Source organism: Heloderma suspectum, chromosome 1, assembly GCF_057233095.1.
Source record: "Heloderma suspectum isolate Gila_16-S chromosome 1, 16-S_ref, whole genome shotgun sequence".
Taxonomy (NCBI): domain Eukaryota; kingdom Metazoa; phylum Chordata; class Lepidosauria; order Squamata; family Helodermatidae; genus Heloderma; species Heloderma suspectum.
This window is the reverse complement of record NC_139458.1, coordinates 247,333,381-247,349,598: the sequence shown is the minus strand read 5'-3', so window position 1 is coordinate 247,349,598 and position 16,218 is coordinate 247,333,381. Positions and strand designations below refer to the sequence as shown.

At 41.0% G+C, this 16,218-nt stretch overlaps 1 protein-coding gene across 9 annotated transcripts in view; it reads right to left on the bottom strand.

The window, feature by feature from the left end:
* The window catches only part of UGP2 (UDP-glucose pyrophosphorylase 2), a 52,335-nt gene that overhangs the window by 30,622 nt on the left and 5,495 nt on the right, over window positions 1-16,218 (bottom strand). For 8 of the 9 annotated variants that reach the window (XM_084823344.1, XM_084823371.1, XM_084823355.1 and 5 more), the window contains exon 2: window positions 824-951. In XM_084823344.1, the coding sequence (XP_084679470.1) occupies window positions 824-937 (114 nt within the window). In that variant the 5' untranslated portion in view covers window positions 938-951. Of the gene's footprint in view, window positions 1-823; window positions 952-2,211; window positions 2,382-16,218 lie in introns of those variants that run through there. The other variant, XM_084823308.1, reaches the window with a different exon arrangement.

The window sequence follows — 16,218 nt, the reverse complement described above, 5'->3', positions numbered from 1 at the left end:
AAATAGTATCAGCCAAGTTCATGAACTGCCATTAACAAGCCCTACTGAAAGGAACTACTCTACAACTCCCTAACTTTAAAAGGGCATGTACTGGGAAAGTTACTCATGAATTCTCCCCCACAGTTAGGGGATGTCCATCACAGCCAACTAGACCTTTTCAGCATACATATGAAATGCATCACTTTACACTTACACTGAACTTCATCTACCCTTTACTACCCATCCACCCAGTTATTAAAGATACTTGTGGAGCTTGTACTCCATTCAGGAGTTTCCACTGTGTAAAACCCAACAGGTGTCAACTATGCCCTACTGAATTATTATATCTAAGCCTAGACGCCTGTGGTGTTGGAGGCCAGGCAGGTGTCCCAAACTGCTGGAGAGAAAAGACATGCTCTTGCTCTGCCACCAGACAACTTGGGTATCATTACATCTGGCCCCAAGTCCAGACTCGATGGTCTTGTAGGCCCCTTCCAACCCTACTATTCTATGATTCTATTAGTCACTACTAGTATGACCAAAATGGAAAGCAATACACAAAGCCTTCTAAATTAAATTGTACTTTATTACTGCTTGGGATTACTGCACAGTCCTATGGGCCACATCATGCTTAAGAACAACAGAGCTCCTAAATGGGCCCCACTTCAAATTCTACTGTCATACCCTTAATTGTCTGGCAACTTTGAGGACATCTGTCCAGCTATTAACATGAAAACATTTATTAGTCTACATTTCAAATATGCCACAATTTTGAAAGTAAACAAATATTTATGAGGGGAAATAAAGTGTTTCCTCTTAAACATAATTTTGTTTCAGTCCCTACCTCTACTTCATTCTGTGGTGCCGTTGAAAGTATTTTGTCCAGTTCTACTTTCATGGAATATTCCAGTTCTTGTCTAATTGCTTCCTGGAATGGGGAAGTACCAGCCTGAGACATCGCTTTGCTAAAGTCTTAAAAAAGAAAAGAAAAGATAATTTTAGTAGATAGGTATTAAGAGATAAGAACAAAATGCTACCATGGTGAAAATATAAGTAACTTTAAAATGCCTTAAAAAAAACCCTACACCATTTACATTGTGTTTCAAATTTGTGTTTCAAATTTCTTTTCCACATTTTTTTTAAAAGATACGTTGTGTTTGTTTTGTTACTCAACGAATGGACTAAAAGAGAATGCTTTGCATTTTTTATTTTGAAATATTAAGTCAACTAGTCATGGACATAAATTTCAGAAGTAATAGCTACCTTGGAAGAAAAACATCGAGCTGTTTTGTAATTGAATGGTCAACCACTACAGATTTGTCAAGCAATACAATTTTCCTCTCAACAGATTATGTCATACTAAAATAGAAACCTGCCCATGAACTGTCATACTATCCTCAGTTGGTTCCAGTAATTTGTCTGTATCACTCATCTCCCTCCCTTAGTGTTTTCTTTCCTAGGTATTCAGCCATTACTAAGCAACATGAAAAGTGAATTGCTCTATCCTACTCATCTGTATTTACTTTGTTTTTTTAAGCCACTTATTTCACACATGCAGAGATAACAGAGTAAGCAGCCAATATTATGAGGCTTGGAAGTGCCAATCTGCCTAATACTGGGAGAAGAATGAATGCTGACTTGCTTTAGTAATTAGTAAAACAAAAAGGTAACTCTGACAGCACAGAGAAAAAAAATTGTGCCAAATCTTCCACAACTATATGCTTCAAGTATTCCTCAACCATGAGGTGTGAATTGCTATGTGGTTTTCAGGGGGGCCATCCCAAATATAGTGAAACATCTAGCATTGTTCTTAGAACTTTGGGGGTCAATTCTACCCCTATAGGGATAACGGAGAAACATGAAAAAAAAAAAACCATAACAATAAGGCACATTTGTGGCCATAAAGAATACTGGTTGGGGAATACTTCAGTTGTTGGGCTTTTTTCTGTCTAGACATGCGCAGGATTACACCCTTAGTTACTCTTCGTATCTACAGATGCTTAGTCTAGAATCTGTTATTTCCATTTCTCATGAGTAAAGGAGAGCAGAAGGTGAATATAGAATATTTTCGTGAGACAAATTTCTCACTTTCATTAACATCACTACAAATGGTATTAGGGGTCTGTTTCAAACCCTGCATTTTAAAAATTTACTTTTTCTCCAGTTAGAACCTTCCTAGTGACCCAGCAAGACTTTTTCTTCACCATAGCTATCATTTTGTGCAATACTTACCAATTTGGCTTTTGGGGTCACTGCAAACCCAACTGCATCTGCAAATGTTTGTAAGCAGACTGCACCTGCACCTCACCAGGAGGCCAGACATGATGGCAACTCCCAGTCAAGGACCTTTAGATGACCACTTTTCTCTCTCACAGAAAGATCTTTACAGAGATCTGTTGAGGGTTACCCTCAGCTATCTTTGAAACTAGCCAGTCCCAAAAGCTCAAAACGTAGACCACATAGTAGTTAAGAAATTAAAACTACATTCACAGGTTTCTGAATGGAATATAAAAACTTACAACTTCATTATAATAAAACTGAAGATTGTGGGGACATCTGTGACCAAATATATGCTCCATGTACACTTGACATTGCCTGCTTAAATGCCTATATTGTTTAGAAGCTGAACTCCTTATGTAACTCAGTGGGTAGAACACATGCTTTGCAAGCACAAAGTCACAGGTTCAATGCCCGGCATCTCCAGGTAGAGCTGAAAAAACTCCCACCTGAAACCCTTAGAGCCACTGCCAGTTAGTGTCAACGATACTGGGCTAGATGGACCAATGATCTGACCACAGGCATCGTTATAGAAGGGCGGACCTGGATACATGCCCCAGATCTTTAGTGCTGCTCCAGTGTCAGCACCTACCTTTATACAAGCCTCCCCCTTCCCTCTGAACTCAGTACACGTGCAGTTATTAGGAGACCTTAGGACTCACCAACAGGGAGTGTAGTGTGAAGGCACCAGCCTTTTAAACTAGAGGGGAGACTGTCTCCTTTCCTTCCACAGTTTGTTTGTTTTTTTCTCTCTCATCCTACTTTTCTGCTCTTACACGCTGGGAGCTCGCTTGCAATAAAATTTTGAAGAGGAAAGGGGAAGGGCAGGAAGAACTCCCTGTGAAATGCTGGTATTTCACACAGGATCTGATTTTACTGCCCCAAAATGGAACCTTTGGCTTCTGTAGAAGTTCAGTAGGTAGCTTCAGCATAGCCAAGGATTCAGTCAGTCTCTACTAACATCTTTCTCCTGCTCCACTTTAATATCTCCTAAATAGCTGCAGGCTGCAGATTATACCAAAAGGAGGTTTAGGACAATGTGACGTCAAGATCCAGGAAGTGCTGGGGCTTTTAAATAGGTTTTACCGTTTTTAAAAAAGCAATACAAAGCCACCTCACCTCATAAAGTTAATTTAAGTATGTGCAACCCTTACAAACCCTCTATAACCTCCTAAATTCCTGATGTGCTACCTCTATGAAAGCAGCCACTTGGCTTGTGAAATTATGTCCTCTGCTCTGCCTCTATTTCCAATCACCATTCTTCTTTTCCTCTTCTTCCCTTCCCTATCCTGGTCTTTCTTTCTCTCCTTTATTCCATCCAGGGCCTGTCTTGGGGAATTCTCAAAGAGAATTCTCTTCGGTGGGCAAGAGAAGTTCTGAACTGTATTTGACTTAATACAGACAGACAAGAGGGTTTGTTTTTCTCCTTCTCCTCTTCACCCAAGTCTTTGAGACAAGTCCACATGGTTGCAGAGGAAGGAATCTGGGGCTGTTTTGTTTGTCATTTGCCATTATCCAGCAATACGAAGGGCTGTAGCTCAGTGGTAGAGCACATGCGTGGCATGTAGAAGGTCCCAGGTTCAATCCTCAGCATCTCCAGGTAGGGCTAGGAAAGAATCCTGCCTGAAACCCTGGAGAGCCACTGCCAGTCAGTGTTGATGATACTGGGCTAGATGGAATAAGGGTCTGACTCACTATAAGGCAGGTTCCTATGCACAGGAAGTTTTAATAAAAATAGGATTTAATTATTTGGAGTGCAGCAGAGATAAATAATGCTTACTTATACAATGTTATGTATATCTACTCAGAAGTCAGTCCCATTATGGGCAAGGATAGGACCATGAGATGGCCATTCTTCGAATGCCACAATACTTCACTATGAAAAAGCCTTAAACTGGATTACAAGCCTCATAATTCCCTAGCTCCTATCCTTCCGAAACTTTTCAGCTTTCTTGCCTGGTGACACCTCTATGACCTGTGCCCTTTTCATACAATTTACCAAAAAAACATGGGGGAATGAACGGAAGGGAAAGCAAAACACTCCCTGCCCCCAAATTGGAGAACTCATCTTTCACATAAACTACTGCACCTATCCTTCTGAAACTTTGCTGGTTTTATACTTGGGGACACCTCTAAGCTGTCTGTAATTTTCAGAACAATGGTCCACAGAAATACACGCACGCACGCACATGGACATTTGTATTATGGGCCTGTGGCCCAGATCTTTTAAGAACCTAGCAATGGCCCTGGTTCTGACTCAGTATAAGGCAAGCTTCCTATATTCCCAACATCCAAAAAGACATCTCTTCTTAGTACACCTGGGTCTGAAGTTGATCAGATTCTAGGTTGAGATTAGAAATATAGCCAACTTGCCTGGGAACAAGTATGGATTGCCACTGCTAACACCACAAAAGGGTCAGGTGTCATCTATGTGGTCAACCAACTGACAGAAAATTACAGCAATAATGTGCTTCATGTAATTGTTTTGTCTGACCTACTCACAGTTGTAAAATGTGGTTATTGTGCATAAGCTGTTCAAGTAGCTTGTGCTGTCCTCACAGGATCTAAGTTTTGTTATATTTGTTACAGATATTCACAATAATTGCACTGTAATACTGACGTAACTGTTATAATTATGTTATATGTATGTTAATGGAACAATATTTTGTTCCATAAAACAATATTTTAAACAAAGTGTAGTCACTTAGACCCCACACTCTGTTCTTGTAGGTTTATGTATTCTACCTATGCATAACTATATATTTTTTACTAGAAAAGGAAAGTTCTCGATAAAGCAATGGGTTTTTTCCCTTGCAAATGGTGTCATGCTTAATTCCTTCCACCAGGTATTTTATTTGCATGGCTTTATAGGGGTGCATCTGACCCCAAAATCAGATTGATGGTCCAATTTTCTATCAATGGAATGTTAAATGCTTGAATGACTTGAATATGTTGGCAGTCTCAAAAAAGCAAGGTTAATTTTGGATGACAACTCTAGAAAAACTGATGTGCCAGATATAAATGAGATTTTGAAACACTCAGTAATCTTTTGCAATGGAAAGAAATTGTGAGAAAACCACAAATTATCCACAGAGGAAGCCAACTGTTTCAACATGTGAACTTTGCTTTTCATTTTACAACACTCCTGGTTCCATAAAAGGGCCGTTCTATGTTTTGCAATATTTGCCCAGAACATTTTCATCTTATGTGCAGGTAGTCTTAACTTGCTTAACAACTTTCATTGCGTCAGAGGGCATGTGGCATTTTCTAAGTAATTCCTCTGTAAAGTTTGCAGTAGCCATTTTCCTACTATAGTTTGCAGTAGCTATTTCTGTCTTGCAGGTAGGCAAGGTGTTGCAATGTATGTACTGTAGCAGAAGGGGGTGGAAAGATACTGTGATATTCTTAACATTAAATCATCATCGCCTTAAAAGGAAGCAAGTATTTCATCAGAAAACATTGTATGTTGTCTCTTTCTGTGCAAGAGATCACATGCAAATCTATCTCAAAGAAGTGGAACTCTTACTAAAGAGGTTTCTTCCTACACCACCCATTTCTCCAGTTATCTGAATAGATAGCAGTTGCCTATTTTACATCTTAGCCCCAGATGTACACGTAGTAAAATCAGCAAGAACAGACAGCCGTGTAATGTTGTTTTTAAAGCTGTACCTACTTCTGATGCTGGGAAGAAGGGGAGGAGGTATCAAGAGCAATTTTCAAAGGAGCATGAGAGGCTATTTTAAAAGATTTTTAAAGTTCTTCACACATGTAACAGAGTTCACTGGATAAGAGCCTATGAATTTATATTCGTACACGGGAAATCTCACTGGGTTTTGCAACTATACACTGCAAGACACAGGTATTTTGACATGTATTCTAATCAAGTAAATATCCACAGTACACATTTAAATCTGTTTCAACAGACATGGCTTTCTCCAAAGAACTAAAGGAATTATCATTTCAGAAGGTGCTGAGAATTCTGTGCCACACGTCCCTCAGCTCAGATGACATGACAAACCACTGTAACCCCCAGGCTTACATATTCATACTGGTGTCTGACATGCGTCATAGCTCCTCGTGGGTAAATTAACCCACAATGGGCTGTTGTGTCGTGCAAACTGGCCCACCCTCAAGGTTCCTCCATTAGTACCTATCCAAATTAGACAGGTTTGGAAATTGGTTGAAATGTGTAGACATGCCCTTATAGTCTAAAGTAATTTATCATAGCTGTGAAGGCCTCATTCAGCTGTTAAACCTTTACTAAGAAATAATTTGTCCATATACAGCTCTACATAAACTAGGAATAGTGCAGCTCATTGACCTCCATTTATGGCCTCTTTATAATTTGAAAATTGTAAAGTCTTCTAAATAGATTCATGTCATAACACCAGCTATTGCAATTTAGTGAAAACTGAGTTTCCATTGCTGATTTCTTCAGATTACAAGAACACTATACTTTAATAAAATAATTACACAAACTTCTAAATAATTACATAAGTTATGTGCAAGGTTTTGCTAGGTCAGTTCTGACAAGTACACCTTGTTGCTGATGTATATAAGACCAAGGATCACTTCACATTTTATACAGAGGGAATCCCAGATTTGCTAAGTGTACACTCAACATTAACATGCAGTCAGCTGTAGACCTCTTGAGACCATTTCTGTATCTGTGCATTGTAACCTTTTGCAAAAATGTGTTTGTTGCATTCACACTTAAACCTTCTTAAGAGAACACTTTAAAAATGGAGCGGGTAAATTGGCAAGTTACAGAAGCAGCAACTGAATTTGAGCTCTATGATCAGCAATAAAGATAGGTTTTGCTAGGAAGGGCCATTTTTAAAAATAATCATATAAAATATCTTCTAGTTTAAGGAGGCCCTTGATATGCTTTAACTTCACTTCTGTGCTATATGAACATTTTGGAGACTGAACAAAGACTTTTTCCGGCAATATCCACATAGCAAAAGTCTGATGAAACATTTTCACGAAGTGAGGTTGAAAGATATAATGTCCTGAAAAAGTTATAACCCCCACTTTCTCCCTCTTTTCCCACTTCTACTAGCCATTCCAAGGAATTTCTTTCCATGTTGCTTGAAACTATTCACAAATGGGGAGAAGAAAGCAGGAAAAAAGTCTGCACAAGTCTGAGGAGAGAGGCATTCTTCCTGTTGCTTGTGCTTGTCTACCCACCATCTCCCAAGAATTAAAGACAGCATGCTGGGACAAGAAGGATAGATACTTACACCTCTCATGCCTCAGGGTGGCAATTAGGGAGCCAAGTAACAGCCCTTCTTGGTCTACATAGAGATTTCATTTCGTTTTTGATCAGAATTCAGAGAATATCGGCGAGCTCAACTTTTGCTGTTTCACATATCCCTAGGTCTACATTTGGTTGCCAGTTCCCAACCATAAAAGCAAAAGGGAGAGAGGAGGCGAAATAGGTACTTCATCTTTAAGGACAGCTATTTTCCATATGCAGCAATACTTATGCCAACTTAATAAAAACTGAAGACAAAATTGTAAATTAATTTTTGGAATAATATTGAAGCTGCAAAGGAACATGAAAATAAGGAGATTTCTTCCATTTAGAGACCCTACCCTCACTCAGCTGTATTAGTTTTTGGATGACAGGAAAACTGTTGGCATGGCTTCTTCTCATCAGGTCTGAAGAACTGAAGGTTCAAGGTAGGACAGCAATGTTCCCCATCCCCTATAGTCCATACCATATTTATCAAGCTTAAAAACTTACTACACAGTGCTAGTGCAATGTATTTATTTGTTCATTTGTTTAGATTTGCAATATTTATATACCACTCCACATCAAAAGATTTCGGAGCACTGATGAGCAAAGATAAAAATAAAACACCATGTTAAAACAGTTTTTAAAAAAGACAAGTTCCTATAAGGCCAAATTGAATAAACTGGTCACTCAAGGAAGGCCTCTTGAAATAACCATGTGTTCAGGAGGCGCTGGAAGGAACACATCTTGGCGCCTGCCTGATCTCCAAAGGCAAGGAGTTCCCTAGGAAGGGGGCACCACACTGAAGGCTCTTTTCCTGGTGGACTCCAACCAGGCCTCTGATGAGCTCAGTGACCGGGCAGGTTGGTAAGGTAGGGGGCTCTCTCTCAGGTATCCTGGTCCCAACTTGTTTAGAGCTTTGTACTCTAGTACTAATACCTTAAACCTGGCCCGGTAGCGAATAGGCAGCCAATGCAGTTCCCTCAGCAAGGGACTTGCACGATGAAAGGGGCAGCTCCTGACAACAGCCGAGCTGCTGCATTCTGTACTAGCTCCAGATCAGCCTTAAGGACAGCCCCACATATAGCACATTACAGTAATCCAGTCTTGAGGTTACTAATGCCTGTACCACTGTGGCCAAGCTATCCCTGTCCAGGAAAGGCCACAGCTGGTGAATCAGCTAAAAGGCAATCCGAGCCGCTGAAGCTACTTGGGCCTCTAGTAACAATTATGGATATAGGAGTACCCCCCAGACTACGAACCTGATCTTTCAGAGGGAGTGCAACTCCATCCAGAACAGACAATGTGCCTATCTCCCAGACTCAGGAACCACTCACCCACAGGACTTCCATCTTGCCAGGCTTCAGCTTCAGTTTATTGGTCCTCATCCAGCCCATTACTGAGTCTAGACACTGGTTCAGGACTTGCACAGCCTCTCCTGATTCAGATGTCACAGGGAGATAGAGCTGTGTGTCATCAGCATACTGATGGCATTAAGCTCCAAATGGCTACTCCCAGCAGCTTCATATAGATGTTAAACAACATTGGGGACAAGATGATACCCTACAGAACCCCACAGCTCAATTGCCAAGGGGCTGAGGGAAAGTCACCCAATGTTACTTTCTGAAATCGGCCCCATAGGTAGGGATGGCCCCATAGGTATGTGCTCTAGAGAATGCTCGGTCATCTTCACTGAGTCTTGTGCCATTTGCGCTCTAACCAATGTCAAGCCTGTTTTATTGACCGCAGTATACCAGGGAGCAGAACGACCTCCACAGTGCTAGAAAGGGCACTCAGGTGCCATCCAGTCGATGGCCCTCCGCATCTCACTGTTCCACAGTGAGGGTAGAGCCTCAGCTGGATCACCAGCTCTCTCCACGTGGAAAATTCCCAAGAGCATTCAGAAATCCATTGGATTCCATCAGTCTCTTGGGGTAGGCTATCCGAATAGGTCCCCCACCCCCGTCGTAATGCTGTAAATTCGAAACTCACCAGGAAATGGTCTGAACATGACAATGGAGTTACTTGGACCCCCTCCCCCAATCTTCAGACTACCCATCTCACAACTTGGAGCAAAAACCAAATCAAGGGTGTGCGCTGCTTCATGTGTTGGGTCGATGACATACTGAGACAGCCCCATGATTGTCATAGAGGCCATGAAGTCTGAGCTAGACATCCAGAGACAGCCTCAGCATGGAAGCTGAAGTCACCCAGAACCACCATCCTGGATTCCTCCAAAACCACACTTGCAACCACCTCCACCAGCTCAGTCAGGGAGGATGCTGTGCAGCAGGGTGGGCCAGAAGCATTCCCAATCTATCCCTATGGACCAACAGCAGATGCAACCCCTCAAGGCTTGCTTCAGGGTGGAGTGGTTTCCTGGTGATGGAGATGGAAGTTCTATGAACCACAGTGACTCCCCCCCCCCCACCTTCCAACCTATGTTGGTCCTGCACCAAGTACCTAGGTGGGCAGAGCTGAGTCAGGTTGACCCCACCAGGCTCACCCACCAAAGTCAGTAATACACACCAGGTCAGCCCTCCCATCCATATGAATGAGTGTGGTCTTATTGCAGACCACACTCATATATCTTACATCGACACCTGCCAGCCCACCTCATCACATTCAGTGATGAGAGCCAGTGTGGTATAGTGGTGAGAGTGTTGGACTAGGAGTCGGGAGATCCGGGTTCTAGTCCCCACTCGGCCATGGAAGCCCACTGGGTGACTTTGGGCCAGTCACAGAATCTCAGCCCAACCCACCTCACAGGGTTGTTGTTGTGAGGATAAAATGGAGGAGGAGGATCGTTGTGTAAGCCGCCTTGGGTTCCTTAAGGAGGAAAAAAGGCGGGATATAAATGTAATAAATAAATAAATAAATTCAAATTTTGTATGATTTTTAATTTTCCTATCAGCCAAAAGCAAATTATGCATAAAGCAATTGTTTACAAACTACAGCCTACTTCAGTATGCTCTCCTGAACCTTGATTTCCAACCAAAAAACCCCTAGGGCTCCAGCCTTGTACTTAACACGTAACTGCAAAATAATTGTGTACATATAGAAGTTGTATGAAACAGCCTTTTGTTCACTTTCACATGTCTAACACAATTAAATTTAGACAAGAGGCTTGGTTTAGGTAAATACTGCTATGTAAATGAGCCTGATTTAAAATCCTGGCTTACAAAGCCAGGCATGACCACAGCAAAGTTTGCTGCTTCAGATGCAATAGCAAACTATGGTTTGTAGCAAATCAGAAAGGAAGGGAGGGAATCATAGCACATGAAGAGTGCGGGAGAGAAGAGAGAATGAGCCCAGGCTCATTCCAGGCTCATTTGTATAGACTCAAACCATGGTCTGACATTATGGTTCAGTTCAGAAGTAATCCATTTACAATATTACAATATTGTATTAGTATTTGTATTACAATACAAGTATTACAATAAGAACAAGTTCACTATGCCAGGTTGCCTTGAAGACATGGTATCTGTCTATAACTGAAGGATGCCCAGAGCAGAAAAGTTAACATCTACACAATTAGTGGGGACATAAAGCATGACAAAAATAAAAGAATACTTGAGATAGTATCATATTTAAAACAGTTCTGATTGTACATTATCAGTCTTTAAACACAGCCTCTCACTTAAAGTGATGCCATAGATATATTCAGATTCCTCACTAGATTAAAAGGTAGGAAATGAATCAGAAGCTGGGATTCAAACAGCTACTTCAGGCATGACCAAGTGCCCAGTGGCATAATTTTTTTAAACTTTAAATATCAGATGCCTGTGTCATCTCATACTTAATACTTTTGAAGCTCTTCTCGGTTCGACAGCATTTGGGGCTGCTGTTCAAGAAACACAGGATCAAAGCTTCCTTAGGCATGCAGAACTAGTTGCACAGTTCTTTAGATTTTATCCAATGTACCTGCCTCTGCTATCTCAGGATTTTAAAACCTATTTATTTATTTATTTACTTACTTACTTACACACAGACACACACACTATCCCTCAATAGATATAGACACAATGTGCTATAGTAGGATTATTGACCCTTTTTTTTGTCCTGAGAGGCTGATATCCTTGTGGACAGCTTTCCAGGAAATGTATGCCAACGGTGGGTAAGGTCAAATTCAAAAGTGGGTGAGGCCACGGTTACATACACACCCCATTGACACAGTCCTCCCCATTCACACACATCCATACATCCACACACAAGCCTTTCACACTATCCACACATTCATTCATTCCATTCTCTGTCACCCAATTCTCTCTACCCCGCTCCCCATTCTCCCTGTCACCCTATACAAACACATACGAATGTACTTCATCTTGCTGTGTAATCAATCAATTGGCCAATAAAAATCATACAGAATCTCAGTATATGTCAGACCCAAGTCAAGACTGTAGTTAGCAAGAGCTGGTCTCCTAGTTGCTCAAACAATGAAGCCAACATGAAGGAAAGGAAGGAAAAAAAGAGGGAAGGCATCAATGCAGCAATGAGAACCTCCTGGGTGCACTCAATTTGAAATTAATCCCCCTCTCACGCCATTCTTTCTCCTTCCTTCCCATTCTCCCTGTCAACTCATTTTATGTCACTGCATTATGTCTGTCTTCACAACATTCACCCTTCTCCAATGGTCATTCTAGCTAACACCATCTCATAAGAGCCAGCTGGATCAGACCAAGGTCCTATCTAGTCCAGCATTCTGTTCAGCCAGTGGCCAAACATAAACAGGACATGAGTGCAGCACCCCCATGCTCATTTTCTCCTAGCAACTGGTGTAGAGAGGCATACTACCTCTCAAAACAGAGGTAGCATATAGCCTTCAGGACTACTAGCCGTTGACAGCTTTATTCTCCATGAATTTGTCTAATCCCCTTTTAAAGCCATCCAAATTGGTCGGTATCACTACTTCTTGTGGTAACGAATTCTATAGATAACTATGCACTGTGTGAAGAAGTACTTCCTTTTATCTGTCCTGAATCTCCTACCAGTTTCATGGGATGACCCTGGGTTCTAGTATTATTAAAGGAGAAAAACATCTCCCCATTCACTTTCTTCACACCATTCATAATTCTGTACACCTCTATCATGTCTCATCTTTTCTTCCTATGCTAAACATTCTCAGATGTTGTAACCTTTCCTCATAGGGGAGTTGCTTTAGCCCCTTGCTCATTTTAGTTGCCCTGTTTTGCATTTTTTCATCTCTACAATACCCTTGTTTAGGTGTGGTGACCAGAACTGTGTACAGTATTTCAAGTGTAGGTGCACAATAAATTGTGTCACAGTATGATATTGGTAGTTTTATTTTCAGTTCCTTTCCTAATTATATCTAACACAGAATTTGCCTTTTTCACAGCAGCTGCACACAGAGTAGACATTTTCATTGAGGTGTCCACCACAACCCCAAGATCCCTTTGTTGGTCAGTCACTACTACCTCATATCCCATCAGCATATAATATCAGAAGCCGGGATTTTTTGCTCCAACACTTTACACTTGCTTACATTGAGCCTCATTTGCCACTTTGATTCCCATTTTTATTGTTTTATTTTATTTGTGGTATTTATATACCACTAAATATAATAAAATCCCTAAGCAGTTTACATATAAATATTAAAATCACATTTAAAATACAATATTAAAAACAATTCCAATTACAATAACAGCAATACAAGGAGCAGCAAGATGGTGCTGCATGATTAATTTAATTACAAGCTGGGAAAAACCTGGGTGAGCAACCCCATCCAGAACAGGCGAACAGCCCAATTCCTGGACCTGGGAACTGCCAATGCTGCCTTATTAACTCTTGTATTGCTAGGTCTCTGTCTTATTGGGATTAATTTTCATTTTATTAGCTCTTATCCAAGCCATACCTACATCCAGGTGCTGGTTCAAAATGTGCATGGGCTCTCTGATTCAAATGACACAGAGAAAGAGAACTGGGTGTCATCAGCATACTGGTGATACCTTGCCCCAAATATCCTGATGACCATTCCCAATAGCTTTATATAGATATTAAATAACATTGGGGACAAGATGGTGCCCTGTGGTACCCCACAGTTCAGCTGCCATGGGGATGAAGTGCAGCCACCGAAGGCTATTCTCTGGAACCAACCCAGAGGCGGTCCAGGAGGATACCATGGTCAACAGTATCAAAAACCGCTCAAAGATCAAGAAGTAGTAACAGGGTTGCACTGCCCCTGTCCCTCTCCTGAAGAATGTCATCCATCAGGGCAACCAAAGCTGATTCTGTCCCAAAACCAGGCCTGAATCCAGACTGAAATTTTCCCAGCTTGGAGAGATCCTTTTGGAGCTCTTCGCAATCCTCTTTGTTTTAACCACCCTAAATAATTTGGTGTCATCAGGAATTGTGGCCACCTCACCGCTCACTCACAGGCCAGAAGTCTGTGTCATCCAAACTTTCTGGGATTGAACCATCACCACACACTCCAGCACCTTGCCCAATAATGGCAAGTTTAACACTGCATGGTAATTATTCAAATCTGCTGGATCCAGACTGGTTTTCTTTTAAAGGGGTTGAACCACAACTTCCTTTGCCACAGCCGGAACCACACCATCTCTCAAGGAGGCGCTGACCAATTTTAGTGCCTTCACTATTTTCTTAACATCCAAATAAAATAAGGGAAGCATATGCTATTGTCATCATCTTAAAATATTTACAAGTATTCCAAAAGAAAACATTTTCCAAGTAAAATTTTGAATTTGAATTTAAAGTGACAGTAACAACACAATCTGCTACTCAGAACTAAGTTCTAATTGAGTTCAGTGGGGCTTACTTCCAGGTGTATACAGCATTGCAGCCTAACCACACTTGACTCAACTTTATTCTTTTTCAGTTCAACCATTTTTGACTACTGGATAAAACTTTTCAAGTATTTATACAGCATGTAACATGACATACTTTTAAAGTTTTGTTTACTAAATTTAAGTTGAACAAACATGTTGAATCAGATCAGTTTAGGGGAGAGGAGTATTTTCCTATTTAAAATTTTCTTGAAAGCCCAAATCACAGACTAAAATAAATTATACTAAGTCACAAGTTATCTGATTCAGTATCATACTTTTGAGAATATAGTGCAGCAAATACATTCTTGATCTGATCCTGGGATACGTGGGTTCAAATCCATGCCCATTTCTGAACTTACTGAGTGGCTCTCGGCAAGGTGCAAGCTTTCAATTTCAATTCATTACTTGTAAAAAGAAAAAAAACTATGCTGTCCTCACAGGAGTGTGACAGTGAAAGAAAAGAAATATTGTTTCCCCCTTTAATCCTAGATATGTGGCTATAGGTCTTCAGCCATTTCTCTATCCCGTTTAATTTTGATTTTTTTGTAAAAGCAGAACACTGATCCCGGTACATGAACAAGTAGATCTACAGGCATTCCTTGTAATGACAATTCACTTCACCTATGACTATGTATGTAAGAAATGTGGGGAGGAAAGGGAACACACACATTTTACTAACAGTTAAGGGGAAAAATTAACCATGTTAATTTATATATGTATGTATGTATTTATTACATTTCTATACGGCCCAATAGCCAAAGCTCCCTGGGTGGTACACAACCATTTAAACCATAAGATACAACACAATATCATATAGTATAAAAGCTTAAGTTTAAAACTGCAATATAAAATAAAAATAAAAACCAAAATAAAACCAAACAGCAGTGCAAAAATTTACAATTCAGTAACAGATTTAAAACAGAAACTGAAATAATATGATGTCCTGGAAAATAAGTTCTTCAGCTGGTGCCGAAAAGAGCACAACATAGGCACCAGGCGAGCATCTCTGGGAAGCTCATTCCACTACCAGGATGCCACAACAGAAAAAGCCTTCTTAGTAGCCACCCACCTGACTTTCTTTGGCAGGGGCTCCCAGAGTAAGATGCTGAAGACGATCTTAGGGTTTGCACAGGTATATATGGGAGGAGATGATCCTTCCAGTAACCTGGCCCCAAGCTGTTTAGGGCTTTGAATGTTAATACTAGCACTTTGAATCGGTCCCAAAAATCGGGAATCGGATTGGCAGCTGGTGCAGATGGAAAAGTAGTGGCATAATATGATCACATTGGCCAGTCCCCATTAACAATCTCACTGTCCTATTTTGGTCCATCTGAAGTTTCTAGATGGTAAGTGGCATTCATCTATCATTGGAACAGAGAAGAAACAAGAATATTTGCAAACTTGGAACAGTACCTAGAAGTACTACTTCAGCTGTAGCATAGCTATATGGGAAGGCAGTGGGCCAGTTCGCATGACTGCAGCAAGGAAATAAACCGCCATGGCTTATTTCCCCTGCTGCGCATGCCAGCTGGATTTCCATAATTACCCTCACTGGCACGGCTTGCCGTGCCATCCAAACTTGAGCAGCATGTCTTGTTTGGAAAGGGGGGTGGCAACACTTAACCCAACAACAGCCCATGGGTTATTTGTGGTTTGCTTCCCCTCAAACAAGCCATGCTGCCTGGATTCAGATGACATGGCAAGCCATGCCGGCAAGGATAATTAGGGAAATCCAGCTGGCACGCACGGGAGGGTTAAAAGTCACCATGGCTTGTTAACCACACCACGCTTGTGTGAACCAGGCCATTGTAAAATGAAAGTATATGCAGATTGTCTTGACTGTCAATGTGATTTATCAAAGGTGTGATCCATCATGCACGTGCCAATTAAATGTTAAGTGCAAGAAGAAAGGGA